This window comes from Peromyscus leucopus, chromosome 2 (assembly GCF_004664715.2).
Source record: "Peromyscus leucopus breed LL Stock chromosome 2, UCI_PerLeu_2.1, whole genome shotgun sequence".
NCBI lineage: Eukaryota > Metazoa > Chordata > Mammalia > Rodentia > Cricetidae > Peromyscus > Peromyscus leucopus.
The window spans coordinates 94,529,596-94,554,426 of NC_051064.1; the positions used below are offsets into that span (position 1 = coordinate 94,529,596).

Genomic DNA, 24,831 nt, shown 5'->3' on the forward strand with positions numbered 1-24,831 from the left:
CAAAACCAAATTAAATTTCAGAGTCAAACAATTCCAATAAGGCTACAAAACAAGCCAAATGGCCAGGCTGGACTTCAACTCACATATAAAAAATATAGCCTCTGTGTGTGTGTGTGTGTGTGTGTGTGTGTGTGTGTTGTGCACTCGAGTGTGCATGTGCGTGCATGCACAGGAGCCAGGAGATGTCTGGTGTCCCTTGCATCACTTTACACCTGTTTTCACTGGAGAAGGGTTGCTCGTTGAACCTGGAGACTGCTGTGTTTTAGCTAGGCTGGATGGCCAGTGAACGCTTAAGATCCTAAGGTTTCTTATGTTACACCACTACACTGGGGTCACAGGTGTCAACAGCCATACTCGATTCCTCACATAAGTGTTGGGGATCCAAACTGAACTCAGGTCCTCATATTTGCTCAGCTCACGCTATTACCATCTCCCTAGCCCCTAAGAATGGACTTTGTATGATAAAACCTTCAAAACTAGTGTGAATAAAACTATCTTCTCTATCAAGAAGAGATGCAAGTTAAATAACCGTAGTATATAGAAAGTTTTGGTAAATCCTCATCACACCCATTTAATATGAGGATAGAGAATACATAAACACAGCTTAAATTAAATAACTCTATCTTGCAAAATCTTTCCTTCAATGAGGTCTAAAGTACAAAATAGGAAAATTTACTGACATTACACTTATGGTAAGTCCTCAAGTAAAACTGATATGAAGGTGGTACACTGCCTAAGAGAACATTGTGCAACTATGGCCCCAATATGTCCCTTTAACTGAGAATCTGTTTCTTCGCAATACTGGGAAGGGTTAACAGTGTTTAAGCCCTCAAAAGGTATCTGATTACAAAGCTGGGTATGGTAGTGCACATCTGTATCCCCAGGACTCAGAAGCCGGAGGCCAAAGGACTAAGTGGTTGAGGCTGGCCTTGGCTACATGGTGAGTTCAAGACCAGTACTGGCTATACAGTTAGACCTTGCCTCAAAACTTATTAAAGTGTGTGTGTGTGTGTGTGTGTGTTTGATAAAGAGGGCCCTGAATTGATGTCAAATTTAACATTCTAAAACTTTAAGAAGAAGAAGGAAAAAAAAGGCAAGAAGTAAAAAATTAAGTCACTGTACACAGAACTAACAAGTCAAATGACATTCACAAACAAAATGCCAGGAAATATTTGTTCAAGTTGACCTTTTCACAGGAGGGTTTCCACAACTGAATGCAGCAGCAGCAGCATGCTCAGGTGAAAGTCAATTAGCCTTAAAAGAGCTCAGATGCAGCTGACAAGTTCTGAAGCACAGCTCCAGCTTCAGTGGTCAAGTATTCCGTCCAGGAATAGTCAAGGGCAAGAGCCTGACAGTACTGAAAACAGTCCCAGGCAATTCAGAATTTCAACAAAGTGTAAGAAAATAAAGGCTACTGCTATGATAGTCAGATCTATAAGGGAATGAATAAGAAACATCAAAAGCAGGCTGATTTCGTACCACATTATAAAGAAGAGGTGGTAAGTATGGTTTAGATGAGAACTGTCCCTCACAGACTCATGTATTTTAACACCTGGTCCCCAGTTGGTGGCACTGGAGAAGTTATTAACTCTCAGGACATGGACCTTTGCACACGCTGAGAATTTATAAACTTATCCCACTTAGGCTGTTTCTCTGCTTCCTGCTTTCAGGTGAGATGTGATCAGCTAGCTTTACCATCCTTGCCAGCCATTATGGATTCTCCCTCTAGAATTAAGAGCCAAAATAAACTCTTCCTCCATAAATTACTTTTTGGACATGGTAGTTTATCTTGCTAATAGAAAAATAATTAATGTAGTAGATAATTCAGCTTCCTATCTGAGGGGAAAATCCAGCAAATATTACCCTAAAATAGTCTACTCTTACATAGGCACTATTTAAGCTGAAGATGATTAAGAATCAACAAATACAAAAAGGGATCTCTTCCCCTCTCCTGCTCTGCCCCAAAGGGAAGCACAGGTTCTCCCCAGTTTCTGTGTGCTCCTTATCCTACACTAGCTAAAGGAATGCCCTGATCATTACAGATGGTAGACATGAGTCAAGTTCACACAAACATACCTTGCTAAAACAACTCTTTATTTTATTCCCCCTGTAGATTTCCTAGACAATGTACTGTAATTTATCATCTTTTGATGACCAAACTTTTCATTTTTTAAGACAATTTTTCATTCCTTTGTCTAAGTACTACTTCGAATTTCATTTATTTCTGTACTCATACATTAAAACTAACAGATTAGAAGAGTTTCCTCTCTGACAGTGGTATAATAGTGTATCTAACTTCTTAAGTGTATGTGTGCATGTGTGTGTGTGTGTATGTGTGTGTGCGTCTGTGCGTGTGTATATTTCAGTAATTTTGTATGGGTATTAATCAACACTAACACCAAAAACTGTTCTATAAAAATACCTAATTCAGGGATGAAGAGAAGCTCAGCAGTTAACAAAGCTTATTGGTCTTGCAGAGGACCAGAGGTTCAGTTTCCAGAATCCACATCAGGTGACTCGTAACTACCTATAACTCCAGTCCCAAGGATCCAATGTCCTCTGGCTTCTGCACGTACCTACATTAACATGGTTGTATATAAACTCATGTAGGCATACATACACACACACTTTCATATGTATATATACAAATATGTATGAATTAAAAACAAGTATTTTAAAACTGGGGTGGAAAGAGTTCTATGGGCAAAAGTACTTGTTTTTCAAGATCCAGACTTGAGTTCAAATTCTCCAGCACCCATGTTAAAAAAAACCATTAAGTGACAGGCAGATCCTGAGAGCTCCCTATTTAGCCCACCAAGGCTGACAAACAAGCTTCCAGTTTAATGAGACCCAATCTCAAGGCAACAACGAGGAGAACAATTTGGATGTCCTGCTCTGACCTTCATGTATATTCAAGAACAAAGGAACGTGCGTGAATACACACACACATACACACGAGCACAAGCAGATGCACCACACTCCACCACCCTCCACACACGTAAATACCCAGTTTGAGTACACAACAAAAAATGAGTCTGGAACAAATTCATAAGCCCTTGTCCAAACCTTTGGGACAAGTTAATCAGTCGTCTCAAAGTATGATATTAACAGTACAGAAACTTATCCCAAAGGTTTGGGCAAGGGCTTATGAATTTGTTTATGGATTTTATCCATATATTATTAGACCTTTAGAAAGGAAAAAAGGTACATGAAAAATAATAAGATCTAATGATATACTGATAAAATCCACAAGTTTCTCTGGTATATTTTAATGGTTAGAGATGCTGCAAACTTTCATCAAAGTTCCATAAATTTGATACAAATGTCATTTTATAAATTTAGCCTCTAAAAAATCTCAAAATAAATTCTGCAGGATAGATAGGTACCTACAAAGTGCCTGGGAACACATGCAGACTTGCCACTATCCTTATGATTAAACACACAGAGGCTCAGAATGGATTTTTTTTTTTTAAAGTTACCACCCACTCACTTGCCTGGTCACCCTGCTGTTGTCAACTACTTATCTCAGAATTCTTCTTGATCACCTGATACTCTATGGGTTCCAAATAATAACTGATTTACAGAGCTGTATTTTCAAATTAGCATTCATCAAAACAGCCTGTGTCAGCCATGACTGACTTCATCCCAGCAAACAAATGCTATTAAATTGAAGGTATCTATTAGACTAATAAAATACCATTTATCTAGTTCAATTCTGAGGAGTTAAGATTGAGTGCATTTATTTTTAAAGGAGGAGAGAATCCCGTTGTAAAATGTTTGAAAATCAGTGTTCTGGTAGAATAAACAAGGATGAAAAAACAGCTTTAAAGTTCTCAGGAAGTTATGAATTCTGCTACACGCCCTACCACCACCCCTAAAGGGAGGAAACAACCTGTTAACATTTAAGGTGTTACACCTAACAGTGGGTGACCAACACCTGTAAAGTCTCTGGGTCCCTGGAGTTTCTGTTTGAATCTAGTCTTTCCTACTACTTGGCTTCTTGACTTATACTTCCCTACCACTGTGCTCATTATAGGAACACAGGCATCATCACTGATCAAACTCCAAGAAGCAAGAACCTTAAACTAAACTCTCTGAGAAGTGCTTAGATAATTTTGAGAGCTTTTAAAGCCTTTATCGGTGCCACATACCTGTGATCCCCAGCATTTGGAAAGCTGAGGCAGGATGATGGCCAGTGCCATAACAGCTTGGGCTCCATAGCCAAAAACTCTCTTAAAGGAAAGGAACTAGAAAAGTACAGTGTGACTATGATGCCTGCTGTGGCATTCTCAGGACTTGCTACTTGCTCTCTGAATAATTTTTTTTTTTCCTTGTCTTCTCAGTGACTTTATTAAAAGAACTTCAAGTGGAAATTTTAAAATTGAAGTGTAAAGAGTGATGTCTGCTCCAAATATTAAATTTACCCCATACTAAAATATTTTGGGCCTTCTGATTTTAACTTGTTTTTATTTTATTATTATTTCAGGGAGGGGGGAAGTTATAGACAGGAATTCTCTGTATAGATCTTGGCTATCCTGGAATTCATTCTGTGGACCAGGGCTGCTGTTGAACTCAAAGATCCGCATGCCTCTGCCTCCTGAGTGCTGGGATTAAAGGAGTGAGCACCACACTCAGTTCCAATTTTATGTTTTTATTTTTTCTTTAAGAGTTTCAAGTTTCACACAATGCATTTTCACCATCTTCATCCCACTAAGTCTTCCCAGGTCCAACTCCTGCCTTTTCTATCCACACAACTTTGTACCCTTCGTTTTTTTTTTTTTTTTTTTTAAACCCTTTAAGATTTTTTTTAAGTCCTTTATTTAAATATGTTTTGCCCAAAATATTCTTACATATATGGTCTTCTACTGGAGTGTAGTTGACTTACCAGAAGCTACACTCTTAGAGAAAACTGACCCTTATTTTCTCAGTAGCTAACAACCACAAATCACTCGAGGTAGGGGTGGGATTGTGTGCCCAACTCCCTTCTCCATGCTGGAATTGGTCTAGCATGGGCTTGCACTGGTTTTGCACACCACTGTGAGTTCATAGGCTTACCTGATATTTTAATAGAAATTATACTATCCTAGAAATCTCCATTACTGCAAGAAAATAAAGCAGAGGGACCTCAAGAATCATTTCCATTTCAACATCTGTATGTCTGAGGTAAGCCACATGTTTCCATTACCACTGTGCACCACACTGAATCCTAACAGTGCACAGATATGAAGACTCAGAACTCAAATTTACCCCATTATGCTACATAACAGCCCTGTAAAGAGCTTATGGAAGAATAAGATGATTCAAGTCTGCCCAGGGATAAGATGTGGAAAATCCCCTAAGATGCTTTCTGTGGCAAATGTCTAATATGAAAGATGGATGAGTTATTTAATATTTTCACTTACCACTCCCAGTATCATAAAAAAAGAAATGTGATTTTTTTTATACTCTACTCAAGCATCTTCATCTTATAATGGTAGGGTTGCCACTAAGCAATCGAACTAGAAATCACAGAAATTGATATTATAGCCTGCATGCCATTTATCATACTTTACTACTTATTTCAAGTAGCCTAAAAAAATCCACAAGCAAAAAAATAGCTTTACTAAAAAAATTAAAGGTAAAATCCAATATAGGGGACAGAATTGTTTTCTACCTTTCCCAACTTTCAAAATCTATTAATTTGATATACTGCTAGTCCTCAGTTTGCAAATGAAACTTGAAAATGGACAGGAATGTAGCTCAGGATAGGCCCTTGCCTACGGTGTGCATGAAGACGTTAGTTCAATCCCCATTATGTGCTACTTCCAACACACACAGAAAAAGGACTGAAGGAAAATGTGATCCACTTAAGTTTGAGTTCTCCTGGTAATATGGTGAACCCAGAAACAACATAATTAGCTAAAAACAGGATTAGTCAGTATGTATTGTAAGCAACTGATTTCTTTTTAATCTCATGGGAACAGATAAGCTATCTGTGGCCTTCAATCTGTAACATCAGGGAACAGAACAGTGAGGCTCAAACACAGACATTGAATCCAGGCACTTAAAGATCTTTAAAAAATGAGTACCAAGACCTCCATTACAGAGCTGCTCAAAGTATCATCTCAACTAGTCCTAAATGACCCCAGTATGATTGATGCCCTCAATTTAAATTAACCAGAGGTGAAGCCAAGAACTAACTTGTCCATGGTCACATGACCAGTTAAGCAGTCAAACTCTGGCCCCATCATTCACACCACTTTTAAGGAACATTTATTCATTTCAAATAGTCTGGCCAGGAAATGGTGGAGCACACCTTTAATCTCAGCACTCTGGAGGCAGAGGCCGGTGGATCTCTCTGAATTCAAGGCCAGCCTGGTCTACAGAGCAAGTTCCAGGACAAGCCAGGACAACACAGAGAAACTGTCATGAAAAAAACAAAAAAACAACCAAACAAAAACTTAGTTGGTCAGTTTGTTTATAAACTGCATAAAGCAACTGATGCTCCACCAAATTTCACTACATGAAAGACCTACAAGGTCTATCTATACTTAATGTCATTTGGTTTTAGCATTTTAAAACAATTCTAGTAGGAAACATTAACCTCTGTCCCAAGAACATGCTTGTTAAATAGGTTCGAGTTTAAATAAGTTACTCAACTGTTTTAAAAAAAGCATACTGAGATTTTTCAAATACATAGTACTCAAATTCAGCCAAACGGGCCATCACTTAGGCCCAATTTCTCACCCTTTTCTCTTCATCTTTACAATAAAAAGGATGCTCATGCCACATATTCTTTCCTTGTCAAGGAATATAACATAAAGTCCCATTAGTCTCTAATTTTATCAGTGCAATTGTTTAGATAGTAAAAAGGTATTAGCCAGTACTTTATCAAACATATTATAAGCATAAGGACCAAAGCAAAGACTATCATAAGGGTTTTTTCCCCTTCTTTCTAAAACAAAATATTCTCCTTATAGCTACTGTTGAAATGCTCAGTTATGTAAGGTCAGGGGTACTGAAAAAACAAAGGTTAACCTGAACATTGCTATCACACATGTTTTTCCAAAAGCACTGTCCTAGAATATAGTCATAGTCCAGTTAAAATACACACTGCTATCTAGGCATGGTAGTTCACAACTGCAATCTCAGCACTCAGCACGCTAATATTGGACTACTACAAATTCAAAGTCAGCAGGGACCACATAGTGAGCTGCAGGCCAACTTGTACTAGAGTGAGACCCTGTCTTTAAAAAAACAGCAAAAAAAGAAAATAATAATATAAAATCAAATCAAAGACAGCCCCCAAAAGCATTTTATGGTTTAAAAGAAACCCTTAACACTAGTTTCATATTGCTTATACCATAACAGAAAATCTAGGTATGTCAAGCTTCAGCACTGAATGATTTATACATACAAAGTTATTTTCTCATACCTGACCCATGGTTCTTTACATTTCACCCATCTACATAAAAATGCATACCTGTTATTTTGTCTCTTACAAGCTTACAGGACTCTATCTCACCAATGCTCCCAAAAAGACTCTTCAGCTCCTCTTGTGTCATGTTCTGAGGAAGGTAGTTGACTATTAGGTTGGTCTTGCTGTCCTCCGTGTTTCCGGAGTCGACTGGTGAGGAGCAGTTGTTGTTTACAGTGGTTGGACCATTGGCTGTGTTATTGCAAGTTGGCCCATTAGACAGTTGTGTTTCCATGGCAGCAATTACCTGCTAAAAACAGAGAAAATAAGAAATGTCAGAATTCATATTTCACAAGCTATTTGAGATTCCACCCAAGAGTTAAACACTTGTCACTAAACAAAGTCGTTCTGCTGAAATTACAATAAAGCTCCAACAAAAAGTGCAGCACCTACACTAATTGTATTTCATATTAAGCTATTCAATTTAAGACTACAATTATACTTCCACATACATATTCCATACATGCACATAAGCACAATTTCAATCTTAAACATCTTCTAGACTCATATCCTGGGGCTAGACATATACCCTCAACTCACCTGCGGTGTCCACAGAGGAAGCAATTTAATACCAAAGGGCACAGAACTGCGACCTGACTAAAAATAAAAATACTTAACATGCTGCCAAAACAAACGAAAAAAAAAAAAATGACATATTAACTCTGAAGAGGATTCTTCAGTTCATAAGAGTCAATTATCTAAGACTGACAGGCATCCATTAACAAAATCAAGGAGCAAAGGTACTTTCAAAAATAAAATTGTCAACATGTACTGTTTTGGTTACATACTGAAATGTTTTTGATTAACATTCTGTACCTCTATCATTGGTAAGAAATAAAAAAAAAATAGATGTTATATGTTCAGGAGTGAAAGGGTAGGTTAGCTTGGGAGTAGAGCTATGAATATTCTGTCTACATTTGTAGACTATTCGGCCATTCTTGTCAATTTGGCAGCTGGTGACCACCACCAAGTAACTAATCTATAGCATCAAAACAGAATCCACAAAATTCAGGATAATATTTTGCCTTGACTCTAATTTTAAGACCAAAAACACATATCCAGTTCACCAAAGCAACATAACAATATAAATACACCAACTTCTCCAAACAGGCCAGCCCAAGGCTGTTGAGAGTGCAAGTAATAAGGTGTCCATAAACCAAACAGCAGATGAATAGCAGCATAGGGGGAAATTTCCTCACAAGTTCCAACTTCTCTAAAAATCAGTTATTATACAATTTGAGATACGTCTCCTAAAACCAATGTGATGGTCTTTGAACAAAAGAGTCACAAACCACAACCCCCAAGTTTTCCAAAAGTATTTTCTAATAACTGTCCAATTTGGACAGCCAAGACTATGGGGGAATCCAAAACTCAAAGCATCAATGAAAAGATTACACTCTGTCTCATCCAATACACCTCTCAGCTCCCCAAAGAAATGCTCAAACCTGACAACTCTGAATGAGAGCATGCTAGCTTTAGGAGGCTTTAACATAGGAAAGGCAAAGAATTTGATAAAAGAAAAAAAGCAAGCAGAAGGGAAAGATGGCTGATTATTAAGGGAATAGGGAAAATGTCTTTTCAAATTCAAATTGCCTAAGAAAAATAAAAGGGTACATCTACAGGTATAAAATCTCTATTGCCATGAGATGTTTACATAAGAAAGCAGCACCAGACAGACTGGTCAATGGACCAGCTCCAGACTGGTCAAGACTGGACAAGAATCAGTGCTGTGGGGATAAAAACAGACTCGAGCAGAGTAGTCAGGAAATAGTCAAATAAGTTGTAACCTTTCAATAGCTTCATTTCTTTTCCGAAGAAACAATTCCCCCCCATCAAGTTTTAAACTACTTTTCTTGGGTAAGTATTCTCAGTGAATACTTAAAGAATAATAAATCTTTGGATTTATGTAGGAAAAAAAGTCAAAATATTTCAAGATATTATAATTGTCAAAGTACTGGAAAATAAGAAGGGAGGCTTCAGATTTTGTTAATACAAGCGTGACTGTTCCAGTTTGTGGGTTAGTTGTGAATTACTCTTTTCACAGCAAAATTCTCGTAGGGCTACCTCTGCTCCACAACTATAAAAAAATGACCTGCAAGAGGAGAGTGGCCAAGGCCTATTCAAATAAACCACCACTCAAGTTAGGGTATGTGCACAAAGTACAAGAACCCCAAATGTGAGATTTGGACTAGAGCTCATTGGGATGTCGTGTGAAATATAAATGTTCATTGACTGAAATTAACAGGGTTTAATAAGGACAACAAACACTCTCACTTAATTGCACATTTATTTCCACGTTCAGGTGGCAAGAATGAGCTCCTAAGCCAACATTCAAGTGAACAGCTGCAGTAGGCTGTGTGCACTGAGAATCACAGCATCTCTCAGCTATAGGACCATCTGCTCTGAATAAAATGATACTAATGTGCTATATTTTCCAAATAATGCATATTCCATTGATAGGCTCAACACAACTGTTCACAGAATGCACAGTCTTCCAACAGTTACTGGGCAAATAATTTTCAGCCAGATTTACAATTTCAAAATTTTTTTTAGCATCAGGAATTGTAAATAACTTCAAAATGTAGTAACCAAAAAAATACATAGTAAACAGAATGTAAAGAATTATGGTAACTTAGTATTCAGACCATACCAAAACTTTTGTTTGTTTTTGTTTTTTCAAACAAGCTTGTCACTCTTTTGAGTCTGCACTAAATCCTAATTTCGATTATTTCAGTTACATTAAACAGCATGGTTCTGATCTACATCTACCGCCATGGTTAAAATTGCAATGTGCTTTAACATTCTTAATGATGGCCATACCACAGTAGGTAAGAATGATTAGTATGCCAAATTAAAGGTTCAAGTGTTTGGTATGGCCTCGGCACTTCTGCAACATGCTAAAAAAAAAGTAGCCTACAGAATTTAAGAAAAATCCCACAGACCCCGGTCCAAGGCTCTGCTGCCCACGAACCGCTTCTAAGCAGAGAAGCCACATCACACAGTCTGACTGCCATGTTAGTTTGGAGTTGCCGTCTGCAATATGGACACAAAAAGTACCATACGTTAGATTAGAGCAAGGTAATGTAACACGTCAGCTTGCACAGATTTACAGTGACTGTCTTCATACTCCCAGCACGGCCATGCAGTGGGGCTTAATTGAATTTGAGGCAATTCCAATCTAATCCTTCCAAATTTATTTCTACATATAGTTTTCTTGCATAAATGTAAGTATTTGTAATTAAAAACCTGATTTTAAAACAATATTAACTAGTTATCTTGGCATCTATCTTTAAAAACTACCTTAAATTCCATTTCAAAAAAAATTTTTTAATTAAATAAAATGAAAATACTACATGCAGTCCTCTCTTAGGGATGTGGGAGAAGGGAGGAAATGCGAGTGAAATTTTAGTGAGAAAAGCAGTCAAGCGATTCATAAGTGATTGCTTTGCACAAAAGCACTCTCTCCCCTAAATATCAAAGGGGCATGAAGTGAAGCTGTATTTGCCCATACTGTTACATTATACTACAAATGATCTTTAATCCTGGGACTCCAAATTAAAAGGGAATCCAAGCCCCCTGTGGTTATTCTGACACTACAGTGAAACTAGTCTCTACCAGTTTCACCAAAAACAGTTTACATATACTAAGAGGTAATAAACCGGCATCTTTTAATTGAAAGAACTGGACCAATAAATAGGTTTTAGGGTGGGTGGGGTGGGGAGGAGTAATAATTGCATAGGATGTCAGCTTTGTCCCTGAAGGAAATCAAAGGAACATTTTCATAATATGTAAATTGTGAACCCAGCATGCTTTGAAATGAGTGCTGCCATGGGGCCGCCAATAGCATTACTGGGCTGTTTATTCCTTACTTTAATGTGCCTGAAAACTAAAAAGAGCTGTGCTAGTGGCCCAAAGGCCGAAGTTTACTTTTTAGCTATGTACATCCACCACATGTTTAAAATGACCAATGTAGCAATCAGAAAACTCAGGCTCGGAAACAATAATGAACAAAGGAAGGCTGAAAAAAAAAAAAAAAAAGTCCCCTTACATTAGTAATTTCAAGTTTTCAACTTCAGAGTTGAAAGCCTGGTTGTACATGATCCCCGTGGAATGCAAACATGGAGTGGACTCTGGCATCTATAAAAGGATGCATGAAAATGCTTGGCTGTTCTTTCTCCCACTGTAGCCAGAGAAGTCAGTCTGACCCTGTGTTCTTAATCTTACAGTTCATCTTACAGTTAACCTGAGAGAGTCAAGTGTTTATAACCATGAAACGGGTTGGCAAGAGCCTAGTGGTGGAGCAGGGCAACCACACCCAACAGGTTAAACCAACACAAGATGTATATCCAGGATACATTCAGGAGTTAATATCCATATATTCCTCCTTCCCTAAAATCACGGATAAAACCGGATTCAATGGCCTCATCCCCTGTCTTCCATAGGAGACAACACTAACGAGCTGATCTCCTGACACCCCTCCTTTGCAAGGCCCCAGGGATGCAAGCAGTCTCTACTGAACGACTAAGTTGGAAAGGCTGCTGATGGAAAATGATTCCACTGCACTTTTACGTTCCCAGCACCCAGACAGTCTCTCCGCTTGAGGCAGACACACACCTTTATGGGAAGTTATAAATAAGCTGCTCACATGGCCCTTACCTTTATGCTGGCCAACAATCCAGTTACTAAAAATGTAAAGCTACTTCCCCTTCACTTAAGGACAGGTGATTCTGCTCCACTCAATCTACCACAGACAACCCGGCTGTGCACTATTTATAGAATCCACTGGCTCTGAGGCTTGTTGGAAAGGAAAAAAGGCCACATTCCAGTGAAACAGAGCCATTAATTTTAAGGCTTAAAAAAAATAATGTTTCATATATGTTCACCTCTTAATTTAGACATCAATCGTGCCAACTCAGACTGCTTTTCGTCCTGTTATTCTCAGGGCAATAACTTATGAAAAGACACTCTCATAGATTAATCTAGAATATTCTATACTTGCACTGAGCTACAAGAGATAATGGTGAGGAACAGTTTGATGGGAGCATGGTTCTCACAGGGAAGGGAGGAAGGTAGCCTTTATCTTTTCATGGTTGTATAGTTTACCTACAACAGGCACTGAAGCTTTCCACATGTGTTTAACCCTCCCCTTTTTTGTTTCTTTCATTTGCATATGTACTTCATGCTAACATGACTGTGTACTGAGATCAAAACTATCACTTTATTTCTCTTATCTGGCAACAGTGAGAATATAAGAAATTAGCCCACCAGTTTCCTGACCACATATGAAAAGTCTCCATTTTCTAATCTCCCTAGTTTAAAAACAGAACAACAAAAACATTCTGAAAACTGAGGTAATCAGCTTTGCTATTTTAAAACCTCTTCCAGACAGCCACCATGTAGGACAGACTCTAGTCAAAAATACCTTAAAAATATCCTGAGAATTCTCACTAAGTCCACCTGGTGTTATGACCAAGCTAGGAAAAAGGATTCTAAAGCCTCAACACTACCCAATATAGAGACCAGAAGTGCACAAGTCAGTCATAGCAGTAAGGCTGGTTCAGTCTCCCCTAACATCCCCCTCCACTGCTATGTTCACCATCCTGGCACCAATCCCCAGGCTGGGAATTTGCTTCAGGGGTACAGCACTGATCTATCATGAGCTAAGTCCTAGGGTTTGCTAACTACCACATTAAGGGGGTGAGGAATTAAATAAAACTGATGTAGGCTCATACTTCCTCCGAAGAACCCAAGTTATTTACAGCCTCTCCAAAAGTGCTTCCCCATCCTAATTCACACTAACTTCTCTAGGAAGCTTTTCCTAAGCCATCAACAGCCACCTTCTGTCTGTCTAATCAAACACTAGATATTTGATACAGAAACTGAGCACTCTGCATTCTTTACTTTTAGCAACCTTGGACATCTGAGCCCTGCTTGTCCTTCAGACAAGCCCAGTGCCTTACTCTCTTGCTTTGCTCATGAATCTCCTCTAAGATCACCCCACTCCCTTTGAAGGATCCGTACAAGGAAAGAACAGAAGCAATTCCTTCAAAACTCAGGGACTGAAAGGGTGAAACACACTGTCCTGAATACATGCAAACTCAATAGCTTGTTTCTCTATTCCACTTAACGTATTCACAGTAAACACAACAATGAAAGCATATTTCCCAATTTGGGTGCATTCTACCAGCCACTCCCACCCACTGAAACCCAAATTCCTGTTACGTGGTTCAACAAAGGAAATCATTTATTTCTGAAGTGATCAGTTGTGTGACTTTGACCTCAAGAATCTGTCATTTCAACTTGCCATCTATAAAATAATACCAAGTCAAAACAAATCCTGAAACATTGCACAGGTAAGTTCCATGCCTTTGTCCAGTACAGTTATGGAGACAAACCATGTTATGGAGACAAACCATTTAGGGATCACTTAGCAAAATGGCCAAAAGCCAAGAGTAAATGCAAGCAGAAAACAGATTTTGATGCAAAGGAATTCAGAAACCCATTATTCTTAAGTCACAGGTCTTAAATGGTTTTAATTTGATATTGGCAAAGAATATTAGGCAAATACAGATGATGTCTCTAAAAAGAATCATGGCTAGAGGCAAGGACAAGCATCTCTCTCAGACTAAAACATCCAGTTTGGATACAATGACCTTGGACTCCACACCCACTTGGGACTACAAGTTCAATATCTCCAGGTGCACACCAGGCAGAATCAGCTCAGTGTCTTCCCTCTGCATATTAAGAGTTCCTCTAAGCACCAAGTTCAAGTTACAAGGTGAAAAGAAAGCACCTGTCTCTAAAGTTTGAAAGATATAGCTAGGTGGCAGTAGAATCCTAATCGAACACCCTCCTTTAGTGAACTCAGGGTAAGAAATTGGAGCACAAAGTAGGCAGTGACATGCAGGATGAGAGCAAAATAAGTATCCTGAGGACAGATGGGGTCACCTGTCTGGGGGTCACCATGCCTGCAGTGAATGTTTTGTCATCCCCCTCTGAAATCCTTACAATGACATGTTCATGATACATTGCTGTGTTTACTCAAGTAAACAAGAATATTCAACCAAGCTTTGAAACCAGAGATAAGCCATGAGTCACAAGGATGAACAACAGTGTGTTCTCTACAAAGTTCTTTGTTTCATAGAGTCCACAGGATCATCAAACTTCCATCAACTCTCTACCTTATACCACTTTATCTCTTCAGCTCCATGAATTCCTCAACCTCAGACTCAGATATGCGGCCTTGAGCTTACCAAAAGACCAACTAGCTGCAGGAATACCATAAGAAACTTTCCTTAGCAGCTAATACTGTCTCTTGGCCTTTACAGCTTCTACATACAAACAAGTCTCTCTTGATATCAGTCTATAGGTTTCGAGTTCCAGAGCTGGCAGGATTAAAGGCTCTGAGGTTTGTGGATTAAGATGAGTACAAGGCCCCAAATCCTTCCCTTTGTTCTAAGCTTATTACAGTCAATCATGTTAGCCAATGGGAAAATAAAGATCCAATTAAAAAGATCTGCTCACCATTCCAATCCTGCTTGTCCATTCAACAAACATCTTCATGCACCTCCTAGGATCTAAGGGAAGCTTTAGGTACTTGAGGAACTGACTACAAGATGGAAGTACCAGGGCGCAAGCACGCACACACACAATGGTAGATGTGTACAGCTGAGCAAGAAGAAACACATACAGAAAGTGGTCTATTAGATAGAGAAAAAGCATGCTTTGAAATTAGTGAGAATGCAGAGCAGAGGAAGTAGACTGGAAATAATGGTGGCAGTCTCAAGGAATAAACAGGTCTCATTGAGAAGATAAGTTTTGAGCCAAGGTTTCAAAGAGAAGTGACCTGGCTGCTGCATCGGGAGAATAAAAGTCTCTCTAAAATGTCCATCATCCCACTCTCTCCTCAGTCCTATGTCATGTTACACAGTGGAATTAAGTTTGCTAATCAACTGATCTTTAAACATTAGATTGTCCTATATTATCCAGGTGGTTGCAGAGGATTAGCAATGATTCTTACAAGTCAAAGCAGGAAGTGGGAAAGTCACACTGTCCAGAAATCACAGGATCAGAAGGACCTCACAGCCAGCCCCTTGTAAGTAGAACAGATGAGGAAATATTTTCCCCTAAAGCCTCCTGGGGGAACTTTCCCTTGGCTGTCTCAGAACTACTTTGAATGGACTTCTGACTTACAGTGCTGTCCAGCAGTGACATGTGCTGTGTTCTGCTACTTGCTTATGTTACAGCAATTTGGGAATGTAACTGAAAATAACTGTTGTCTCCACTAGACTACCGAGAAAAATATTCCAGGGAGGTCAAAGTTAGGCTGCTGTGCAGAACAGTAAGGAAAGAGATACACTAGAGAGACCCGTCAAAGAGGCGATGAGGCCAGACTACATAGGACCTCGAAGGGCATCAGAAGAAAAGAAACCACATGAAGGTTTCAAGTCAAAGAGTAGCATGAGGTTTCTGTGAAGATAACTGTGTGGGAGAATAGGAGGGCTCAGGAAGTCTGGAAGCAGTTAAGCCAGGCAAGCAGCTGCCACAATAACTCAGGCATATAAGGACGGCAGTGACTCTGACCAAGGTATTGTCAGGGGAAACCATCAGATCCTAGATATGTTTAGGAGAAAGCATATAGCTCAAGGGCTACATTTAAATTATATCAGCAAATTGCTTAAATCCATCATTAAAAAAAAAGTCAAAACAAAACAAAGCCAGTTTACATTCTAACTGCTTTCATTCAAACAAATCACCAAAACATTTATCATATGCTAGGGACTAAGAATACAAGATTAATAAACAGAGAAAGGTTTCTATATAGAGAGCAGAACCTTAAAGAGAAGGAAAAGAGTCTCAGGAAACCCAGCATAAAAACCGGGTATTAAATCAAGCTATTCTCTGCAAGTATTCTTTACAGTGGATTCTTCAAGCAAGAATTCAGTATTCAATTCATTTATAGCAAATGTAAAATCAACAACCATTTAATTTTAATGGTTGAACTAAAGTCATGCAGCATGTTTGCGGACATCTGCAACCCCAGTCCTCGTGGCTAAGTATAAGGACCAGGAAGAGTTCGAAGGCATCCTGGGCTTCTTTGTGAGACCTGACCTTAAAGCACTACCATTCCAAAACAGTTGATCTGTATTATGAGTCCATTTTAATCAGTCAAGATTCAAAGACAAGAAAAATATGTTCTCCTCTAAAGTTTAAAAATTAAAAGTGGCACTTTCTGAAGTGGAAGCACACTCTTCAACAGGGCCATTTGCCCTGCTGTAGAATAGTGAAATTAAGTTGTAGATTAGCTGGGTCTTGGTTACAGCATGGAATATACTAAACCGTTAACTTCTGGTGATGAATCATTGCCACCTCATGCTTTCATCCCAACCTCAGTGGCCTAGTTAATTTCCAAGCCATTATTTGGCTGCAGAACCTAAAAGGGAGCATAAGTATAATGAGAATAAAGTCAATTTCACCTTCCATTTCTGTAGCAGGGTTGTTTTATATAGGCAGATAGATGTGAACTGCTAAATTAAGACAGTTCACATAGTAATCAGCGCAGAAATTGGATTAACTTCACATTCTTCCACAGAAATCACAGCTATCAGGAACTCCCTTAGGGTAGAACACATTGTGAAAGGCTGATTGGAAATCCTCAAATTAATCCCAGTAGTTGAGTGTTTTCATAAGGTAGGCTAAAAACATAGTTCGTCTGTAAGATAGAGACACTGAAATGCTCTGTCATAATTGAGCTCCAGAACAGGAGGAATACTTAATCTTAAAGGGAATATAAAAGACAAGGAAGGCTTACGGACAGAAATACCACTTTTTAACTCACAACTGTTAGAAAGGGCCATAGCTCTCCATCTGGCCACTTGGGGTAACATTTTACTTCTCACTGTCATTTAAAAGAACTTAGAAAAAAAAATGCTATAGCTAGTGTTTAACCCCAAGCCGTTTATAACAAAATAAAGGAGGCATCTGAAATGTCAGTTGATTGAACAAGGTATGTTATTTTCTTAGTAATACTGCAAGGTTACAAATATTTCTGTAGGACTTCAAAAAAAACTGAAGCCAGAGATACTATCCTAGGACACACAAGCCTTACACTGCATTAAGGCATCATGGAGAGCAGAGCAATGTCCTCCCTGCTTCCTTGTCCATGGTGATCCATATACCCTCAACCCTCAACTCTGAAAATTGGACCAAATCATCTCACATACTGATATTTACCTATGTAACGCTTTTCTTTTAAATTGTGTAAAGTCCCAAGGGGCGTATACATTCGATTTAGACATAGAACTATGAATTACTTAGCAAGGTAAGTTGAGGCATCTTCAAAAGCAAGATTCACACACCAAGAAAGTTATTTATTTCCTTTGGTTTAGCTCTCTTGCTGACTCCCTAATGGCATAATTCTTTAAAACCAACATCCCAGCTAGGAAAAAAAGGCTTAAGTACATCTGTGACTTGTTATGGTACTTAAACTCCCAGCTATTTACAACATTTCAAGAATTTGCATTGAATTAACATGGTATTTTTATTTGTAATTCCAATGGTGGACAGTACAGAGGGAGAGCATCCCAAAGACATTTCTAGCTAATCTGCTGCCTAAGAATGTACACAAGAGTTAAAGCTCAAATGAGTGATGCTATACACTACAAAACAGGAAGACACTTCTTAACCTCACACTTTACTGATCCCACCACTCACATGGGTCCAGATATCCCTCTTAACAGGCAAACAAGTCAAGGTGCTACAGTGCCCAGTCAATGTCCCCTGCCATCTCATAGATCAATGATGCTCAACTTTCCTAATGCTGCGACCCTTGAATACAGTTCCTCATGTTGTGGTGACCCCCAACCATAAAACTGTTTTCATTGTGCTACTTCATAACTGTAATTTTGCTACTGTTATGAACTATAATGTAAATATCTGTGTTTTCAAATGGTCTTTTGGGGGTTGTGTCCCAAGTGTCATAGAGAAAAGCTTCTCCACTCACTTCTGTGGGCGTTTTACTTCCCATGTCATCTTCACATCAGTAGGTCTCTACAAGTTCACAGGGTTAAGTTAGAACCTAACAGTGGGGCAAATGTATAAGTCTCTATGTGCAGTATCACCTGTGTAATTATATAGAAACATAGTTCTAAAAGTTGTTGAGAAAGGGATCTATCTTGTTACTGTAAGGAGTCAAAGAAGGTAGAGACGTAATCAAAGGTTCGTTGAACCTAAGAAAACTTTCCTGAGACTCAAGCCAGGAACACATTTAGCCCTCGAATTATCTGTATTCTGCAAACAGGTGGGGGGGGGAGGGTAAAAGGGACCAACTTCCTTTAAATGCTTTCGTTATGTACAAACATTAAGCAGATAATATGTCAAAGCACTTTACAAACTAAAGTGCTTAATGAGTATCAGACTGTTATGATTATCATTAGACAAAGGGAAATATTTCTTTCAAATGCTATCATTAGAAAATCTGTCTGTCTTTCAGGTTAAGGGTTGGATAACCCCTCCCAGACCTCCCAACATCTAAATGGGCAACAAGACTGAAGATTTTTCTGAAGACTCTCATATGAAATAGGAACACTGTGGACAGAAAGTACTTTCCTAATCATGACTGTCATCTCCTGTCCTGGGCCTCTGAAGCAGATGCTATGTTAAACTACATTTAGCACAGTCACAAATGGTGACTAAGAAAGATGGGAATTTTTACTTAAATTGCTGCAATTTTTAACCCCAGATCTCCAAACACTATATTTAAAAATATAGGATGCCAATAGTCCAAGTGTTTCACTTCTGAATTACAGACTTATCTATTTTAATTTACCTTACTTTTTAAACTATATGCACTTGGCTTCCATCCCTCCCACCTTGGTCTTTCATCCTCAACAACTGCACAGTCTCTTAGAACTTCAACACTCAGAATTCACCACCCACTCCGCTTCTTTCACAAATGAGGGCTTCAAGGATGAGCCATCCATCTTCTCCTTCCACTGGAAAGTGGAGACCAACCATGAACACACTCTAGAATACTGAATGTGCCTATCAGATGTGTCCACAGTCAGGGAACTGGTCCAGATATACAAGGCCACTCAGTTCACCTCATGATATCTCTCCCATCATGACTGTCAAACCAACCTACATTTAAATATGATTTTTTATAAGCCTGCATTAACTGTGGTTTTGAGATGTTTAATTAAAAGAAAAATAAGGCATTCTGAATTCTCCACAGGATTTGCATAATTTTGGTACAAAAAGAGGTTGTTAGAATTCAATGAATTTTGTAGAATTCAATGAATCTTTTGACTAAAATGAAAAAGTGGAAGAAAAAAAAGCTATCATTTATTGACTACTTATTCTATGTCAGATAATTTGAAGATAAAGTTTCATTTAATCTTCATGTGCAGTATGATATATATATATGTATATAGGCATATACATATATATTTATATGATCTTTAATTGACAAATGACAGGGGAGGGGGGAATACTATAGAAGGAAGCTAGGCCCAGTGCTTGCTGGGAATGTGTTATACTGAGTGAGCCATATCCCCAGCACTATTCTTACTTTTATTTTGAGGCAGGGTCTATTTTAAGTTGCACAGGCTGCCCTTAAACTCATAGTATAGCTCAGGCAGCCCTTGAACCTATGATCCTCTAGCCTCAGACTCCCAAAGAACTAGGATTTACAGGCCTGTACCAACAAGTCCAGCTATAAATGAGGACTGCAAGTGCACAGATACAAAGTAGAAAAATGAGATTTGAAACCAGGCTCAGGAGTCCATTACAAGCTCCTAACTACTGTTTGCTTCTGCACTCACCCCATCTGCAAGTCACCTTCCAATCCCCAACTACACAGAGCTCCCCAAATAGTCAGCATCCCACAATGTCTCTTCGCAAGGCTTTTGCTGACTCCATGCTGCCTACAAACAACATCTCAGCTTCCCAGTGAAGCACCAACTAGACCTGCTCCCACCTACCTCTGCATCACATGCCTACTGCTCCTATGGTTCACAATAAAGTCCCCAGTCGTCCCACCCACTCCCAGTCTGCTTTCCACTGTCACTCAACCTCTCTTTTTCATCTGCAACATCCTCACTACCTTTTTTCTGATTAAAAGGTACATCAGTCTAAGAAGAAGGGGACACACTTGCCTCCAGCAAGTATTCTGAGAAACACTGAACTAGGCCAGATAGTTATCATCTAGAGCTTCTAGACGCCCATGCCTCTATCATATACCTTACATGGATTTGTCTTCTTGTCATGAGTGTAAAAAGTCACACAAAGCAGATAAATGGCCATGAGGGCAAATCAAGGAAGCAAGTAAACACTCCCCTATTTAACAATGTAGGCCTATATTCCTTGCCAAGAAGAAGATTTTTCCATCATAGCCTCATGTACCTGCATGAGTCAAAGTCATCTTAGGTTGCCTATAAAGGAAAGGCTTCCATTGGTCCATCACATATTTCTTTCAGGATATAATTACTATTCAGTATAAGCTCAAGCATCTAGTTGAACCAACATTAACAACCAACACCTAGCTGTAAGGTTTCACTAAAAGAATGTAGGCCTCAGTGATCAGGGGCAAAGACAAGTGTAGGTATGTCATATTGTCATCACATCACAGTTTAAAATAAGTGGATCTCAACAAAGATGCATAAATAAACCCCAAACCACATGTGAGGTTTATACCCACATTCTTCCCCCAAGATCTGCTTGTATGAAAGATAGAAAAGGTACTTAAAAGTCAGAAAGCAATTTCCCTGACCCACTGGATATACCAGGCACTGTGCCAGATGGGAATAACAGGTGCACAAAACATGAACATTCCCAACGCCCCCCTTCCTAAGTAGCCTTGAACCCCAAGAAGTCAAAGGCATACAAGGAAACCTTCCAGAACTCCCAGCCATTCTGGCTGACCTATGCTAAATGTTTCACTACGGAAAAGATAAAAGGGCAAAGTCAGCTGCTGCTATGGAAACTACTTGTAACTTAAACAACGGAGTTTAGACATGTATGTGAGCAAAAAGAAATGAGGCATTCGCTTCCCAATGTTTAAAGTGCTAGAGAATAGCAAGAGAGTGCACATGGCATTCTCAGTACAGTTAGCATTTAAACTAGATTCCTGCCTTATTATCAAAGTTTGAAATTACAAAGAAACACAGGCTGAACGTTTTCTGATACAGTTTCTGAGTAGTCATTCCCAGATAAAATTTTACCTTATGGAGAGTGAAAGTTTCTTTAAGAGAATTCTGGCAGGACAGTAGATGAACATCAAACCACTTGGTAGTAAATAATCTTTCATAGCTGACAAGACTTTCAAAAGGACCCACTACACACCAGGTGACATGCTAGTATAGAGTGGTTATGGCTGTAATCTCTTCTAAAACAGCCTTGAAGGAAAGTTCCTGCCATCTCCTACTACTTGAATCTGGGATGGCTTGACAAAAGGGAGCCTAACCATTCTTCTGAAGAGAACTATTTCTCCAACCTCACCTCAGAATGTTCACTTTCTTTGTAAACATAGCGGAGACACACTCCTTTGAAAGACTTGATGTGGACTGACAACCTCTAGTTAAAAGTCAGTGTTAGGGGAGCATATCATTTTTGTAAATCTACTGCCCCACCTACATAGGCTTGTTAAACCCATCTTTGTCAATCACATACACAGAGTGGGGACGACACATGTTGGAATTCAGCGGAAAGTGATTCTGTACTCACTACCTGGACCAGAATATGGAGGACAAACAAAGGCTCGTGGAGACGGCAGCAAGGGTAGTAAACAAAGAGGGTGGAGCTCAGAATTTCACCACCATCAGATGAAGAACGAGTTCCAGGCACCACTGTACAAAACTCAGCTCTAGCACATCTTCTTGTTCTACTGACAGTGACCCACAACTTCATTTGTTGGAATTAAGGAAAAGTAGCTTCCTACATTAAGCACTGAAATACCTCCCAGTGCTAGGAATGGGGTGAGTCATTTATTGGCCAAAGGAGGCCCCATAGACCTGACCCTAAACATCACATGCTATTGCCAAGGGCACTGATTACCCCCCACCACCTGATGGTAAGGCCCTATTGATGAAGACAACACTTATGTCATTTAAACATGGACAAACTGAGCTGGTGCCCAGCTAGAAGCCTGACTCCTACTGACTAGAACTCATTGTGCTATAAGTTACTGGGAACATTACTGGAGGGGGGAAATAATTATGAATATCACCCAGCGATAAACTCTGCCACCTACAATAGCAACCTGCCTACAAAATATACAACTGCAAGAGTGACACAAATATTATAGGACTAAAACTGCTTTTTTATTGGATTAAGGCCTACTCTATGAGATGGAATCCATACTTGACTCTGCTCAAGAGGTAAGAACCTGAGACTAGACAGGTCATGGGCCCTAGGGGAAAATCTAGTACTATAGTCTACTAAAGCAGTGGTTCTCAACCTGTGGGTTGTGACTCCATTGGGGATTGAACAACCCTTCCACAGGGGGTCGACTAAGACCATCGGAAAACACAGATATTTACATTATGATTCATAACAGTAGCAAAATTACAGCTATGAAGTAGCAACAATAATTTTATGGTTGGGGGTCACCACAACATGAAGTACTGTAGAAAGGGTCACAGCATTTGGAAAGTTGAGAACCACTGTGCTAAAGGACCATAGCAATGGAAGACTCTTAGTCACATGTGGCTATACCTAGGAATCAGTGTTATCACAACCCTCATGACAGAAGCTTTGTCTTACAGTAGATGGGAATTAACACAAGCTCAGAACTGGACAATGAGCAGACAGCGAGAGACTTTGGAGCACTCAGCCCTAAACGGGATATCTTCATCAAACCCCTCCCCTCGAGGAAAGAGAGTAACTGGTGATGGACCACCCCAAGGAAACAATGTCTTCCAAACATAACAGGGCTGGTAATACACATGAATGCACAGAGACTGGCAGCACACACAAGACCTGCACAGGTTCGAACCGGGGAAAAATCCAATACAGAGATGGAGAGATAGACACAAAGTTCCACCACTAACCAAGAAATAATTAGCAAGTGATACCTTCAGGGAAAGGGAAAATCAGTATTCTCTAAAGTGACACTGGGTTATCAACCAGACTCTAGGGCAGGTCTCAAGCCCAGGTGCAACAAAAAACCCAAACTCCATGTTTTTGTGTGCTTTTTGTTTTGTTTTGCCTTTTATCTTACCGGGTTTTTGTTGGATTTTAGGCGTTGGGTTTTTTTTTTTTTTTTTATTAGTTTTAAGAAAGGGAAAAGAACATAAAGTTCTTTTCTTCTTGAGTGGGTAGGGAGGTGGGCAGAGTTGGGAGAAGTTGATGGAGAGGCAAGAATATGATCAAAGTATATGAAAAAATTAATAAAAAAATCACTAAAACAAAAAATCATTAAAATACAAACCACTATATCCTATTTATCCATCAACATTTCTATACATTAGCTAAGACCTGATAAACACTACCAACAAAAACAACAGTTAAGACCTGATAAACACCACCAACAAAAACAGTGGAGGGTTGAAAGCTCATCACACATCTAATGGCACAGTAAACAAGACCCAAGTATGGCCCTGAAAAGCATTAGAAAAGAGTGGGGCTCACACAGGGGGATGGGCATCAACAATTTTAATATATTATAAAGCAATGTATTATACCTTCAAATAAATGGCAGTTTAGCTGGCCAGTCAGTGAAACCAAAAATAAAAATAACCTCTTAAATAATTCATGCACAAAGTTTAAAAGGCACTTCAAAATCTGCAAGGGCTGCAAAGAAAATATGAAAAAAAAAAAATCACACGTAACCACCCATGACCATACACATGTATCCTGAGAAAAAGCCAAGAGGATAGATGGAAAGAGAGATGCAAACAGACCCATAATGCTCTCTAAGACCCACAGGCCAGAGGCACAAGAAACCAGGGAGATTTAGCATGCAAACTTGTTGCTTGATCTTTTTATTCATCAGTCATTTAGAACATTTAAAACTTTATCAATTGACATTTCAAACAATGCTCTCTTTTTCACATTTCTTACTTGATTACTAACTGTATTTTGTGTGAGAGAACAAGTACACTGAAGTTGGTTCTCTCCTTACATCATTTGAGGTCCTGGAATCAAACAACTTAGGTCTTCAGGCTTGCCCACGAGTAGCTTTTACCTACTGAGCCATCTCACTGGTCCCTCAACTTCCTTTCTTCAAATGCACACATGCTTAAGAAAATGAAATTATATTGTATGTGTGCCCGCGCACACACCATCAGAGCACAACTTTCAGGAACAGCTACAAGCACCTTTACTCAATGAACTCTCTCACTGGCCTGGTGTCAGTCTCCCTGACCCCCTTCCCACTT

At 39.2% G+C, this 24,831-nt stretch overlaps 1 protein-coding gene across 15 annotated transcripts in view; it reads right to left on the minus strand.

Moving 5' to 3' along the window:
* Positions 1–24,831, minus strand: part of Elavl2 (ELAV like RNA binding protein 2) — a 156,413-nt gene that overhangs the window by 57,679 nt on the left and 73,903 nt on the right. For 5 of the 15 annotated variants that reach the window (XM_028877009.1, XM_028877006.1, XM_028877008.2 and 2 more), the window contains exons 2-3: positions 10,399–10,489; positions 7,463–7,706 (exon numbers count right to left, since the gene is read on the minus strand). In XM_028877009.1, the coding sequence (XP_028732842.1) occupies positions 7,463–7,706; positions 10,399–10,470 (316 nt within the window). In that variant the 5' untranslated portion in view covers positions 10,471–10,489. Of the gene's footprint in view, positions 1–7,462; positions 7,707–10,373; positions 10,490–24,831 lie in introns of all 15 variants that reach the window. The other 10 variants (XM_028877000.2, XM_037202707.1, XM_028876996.2 and 7 more) reach the window with 3 other exon arrangements.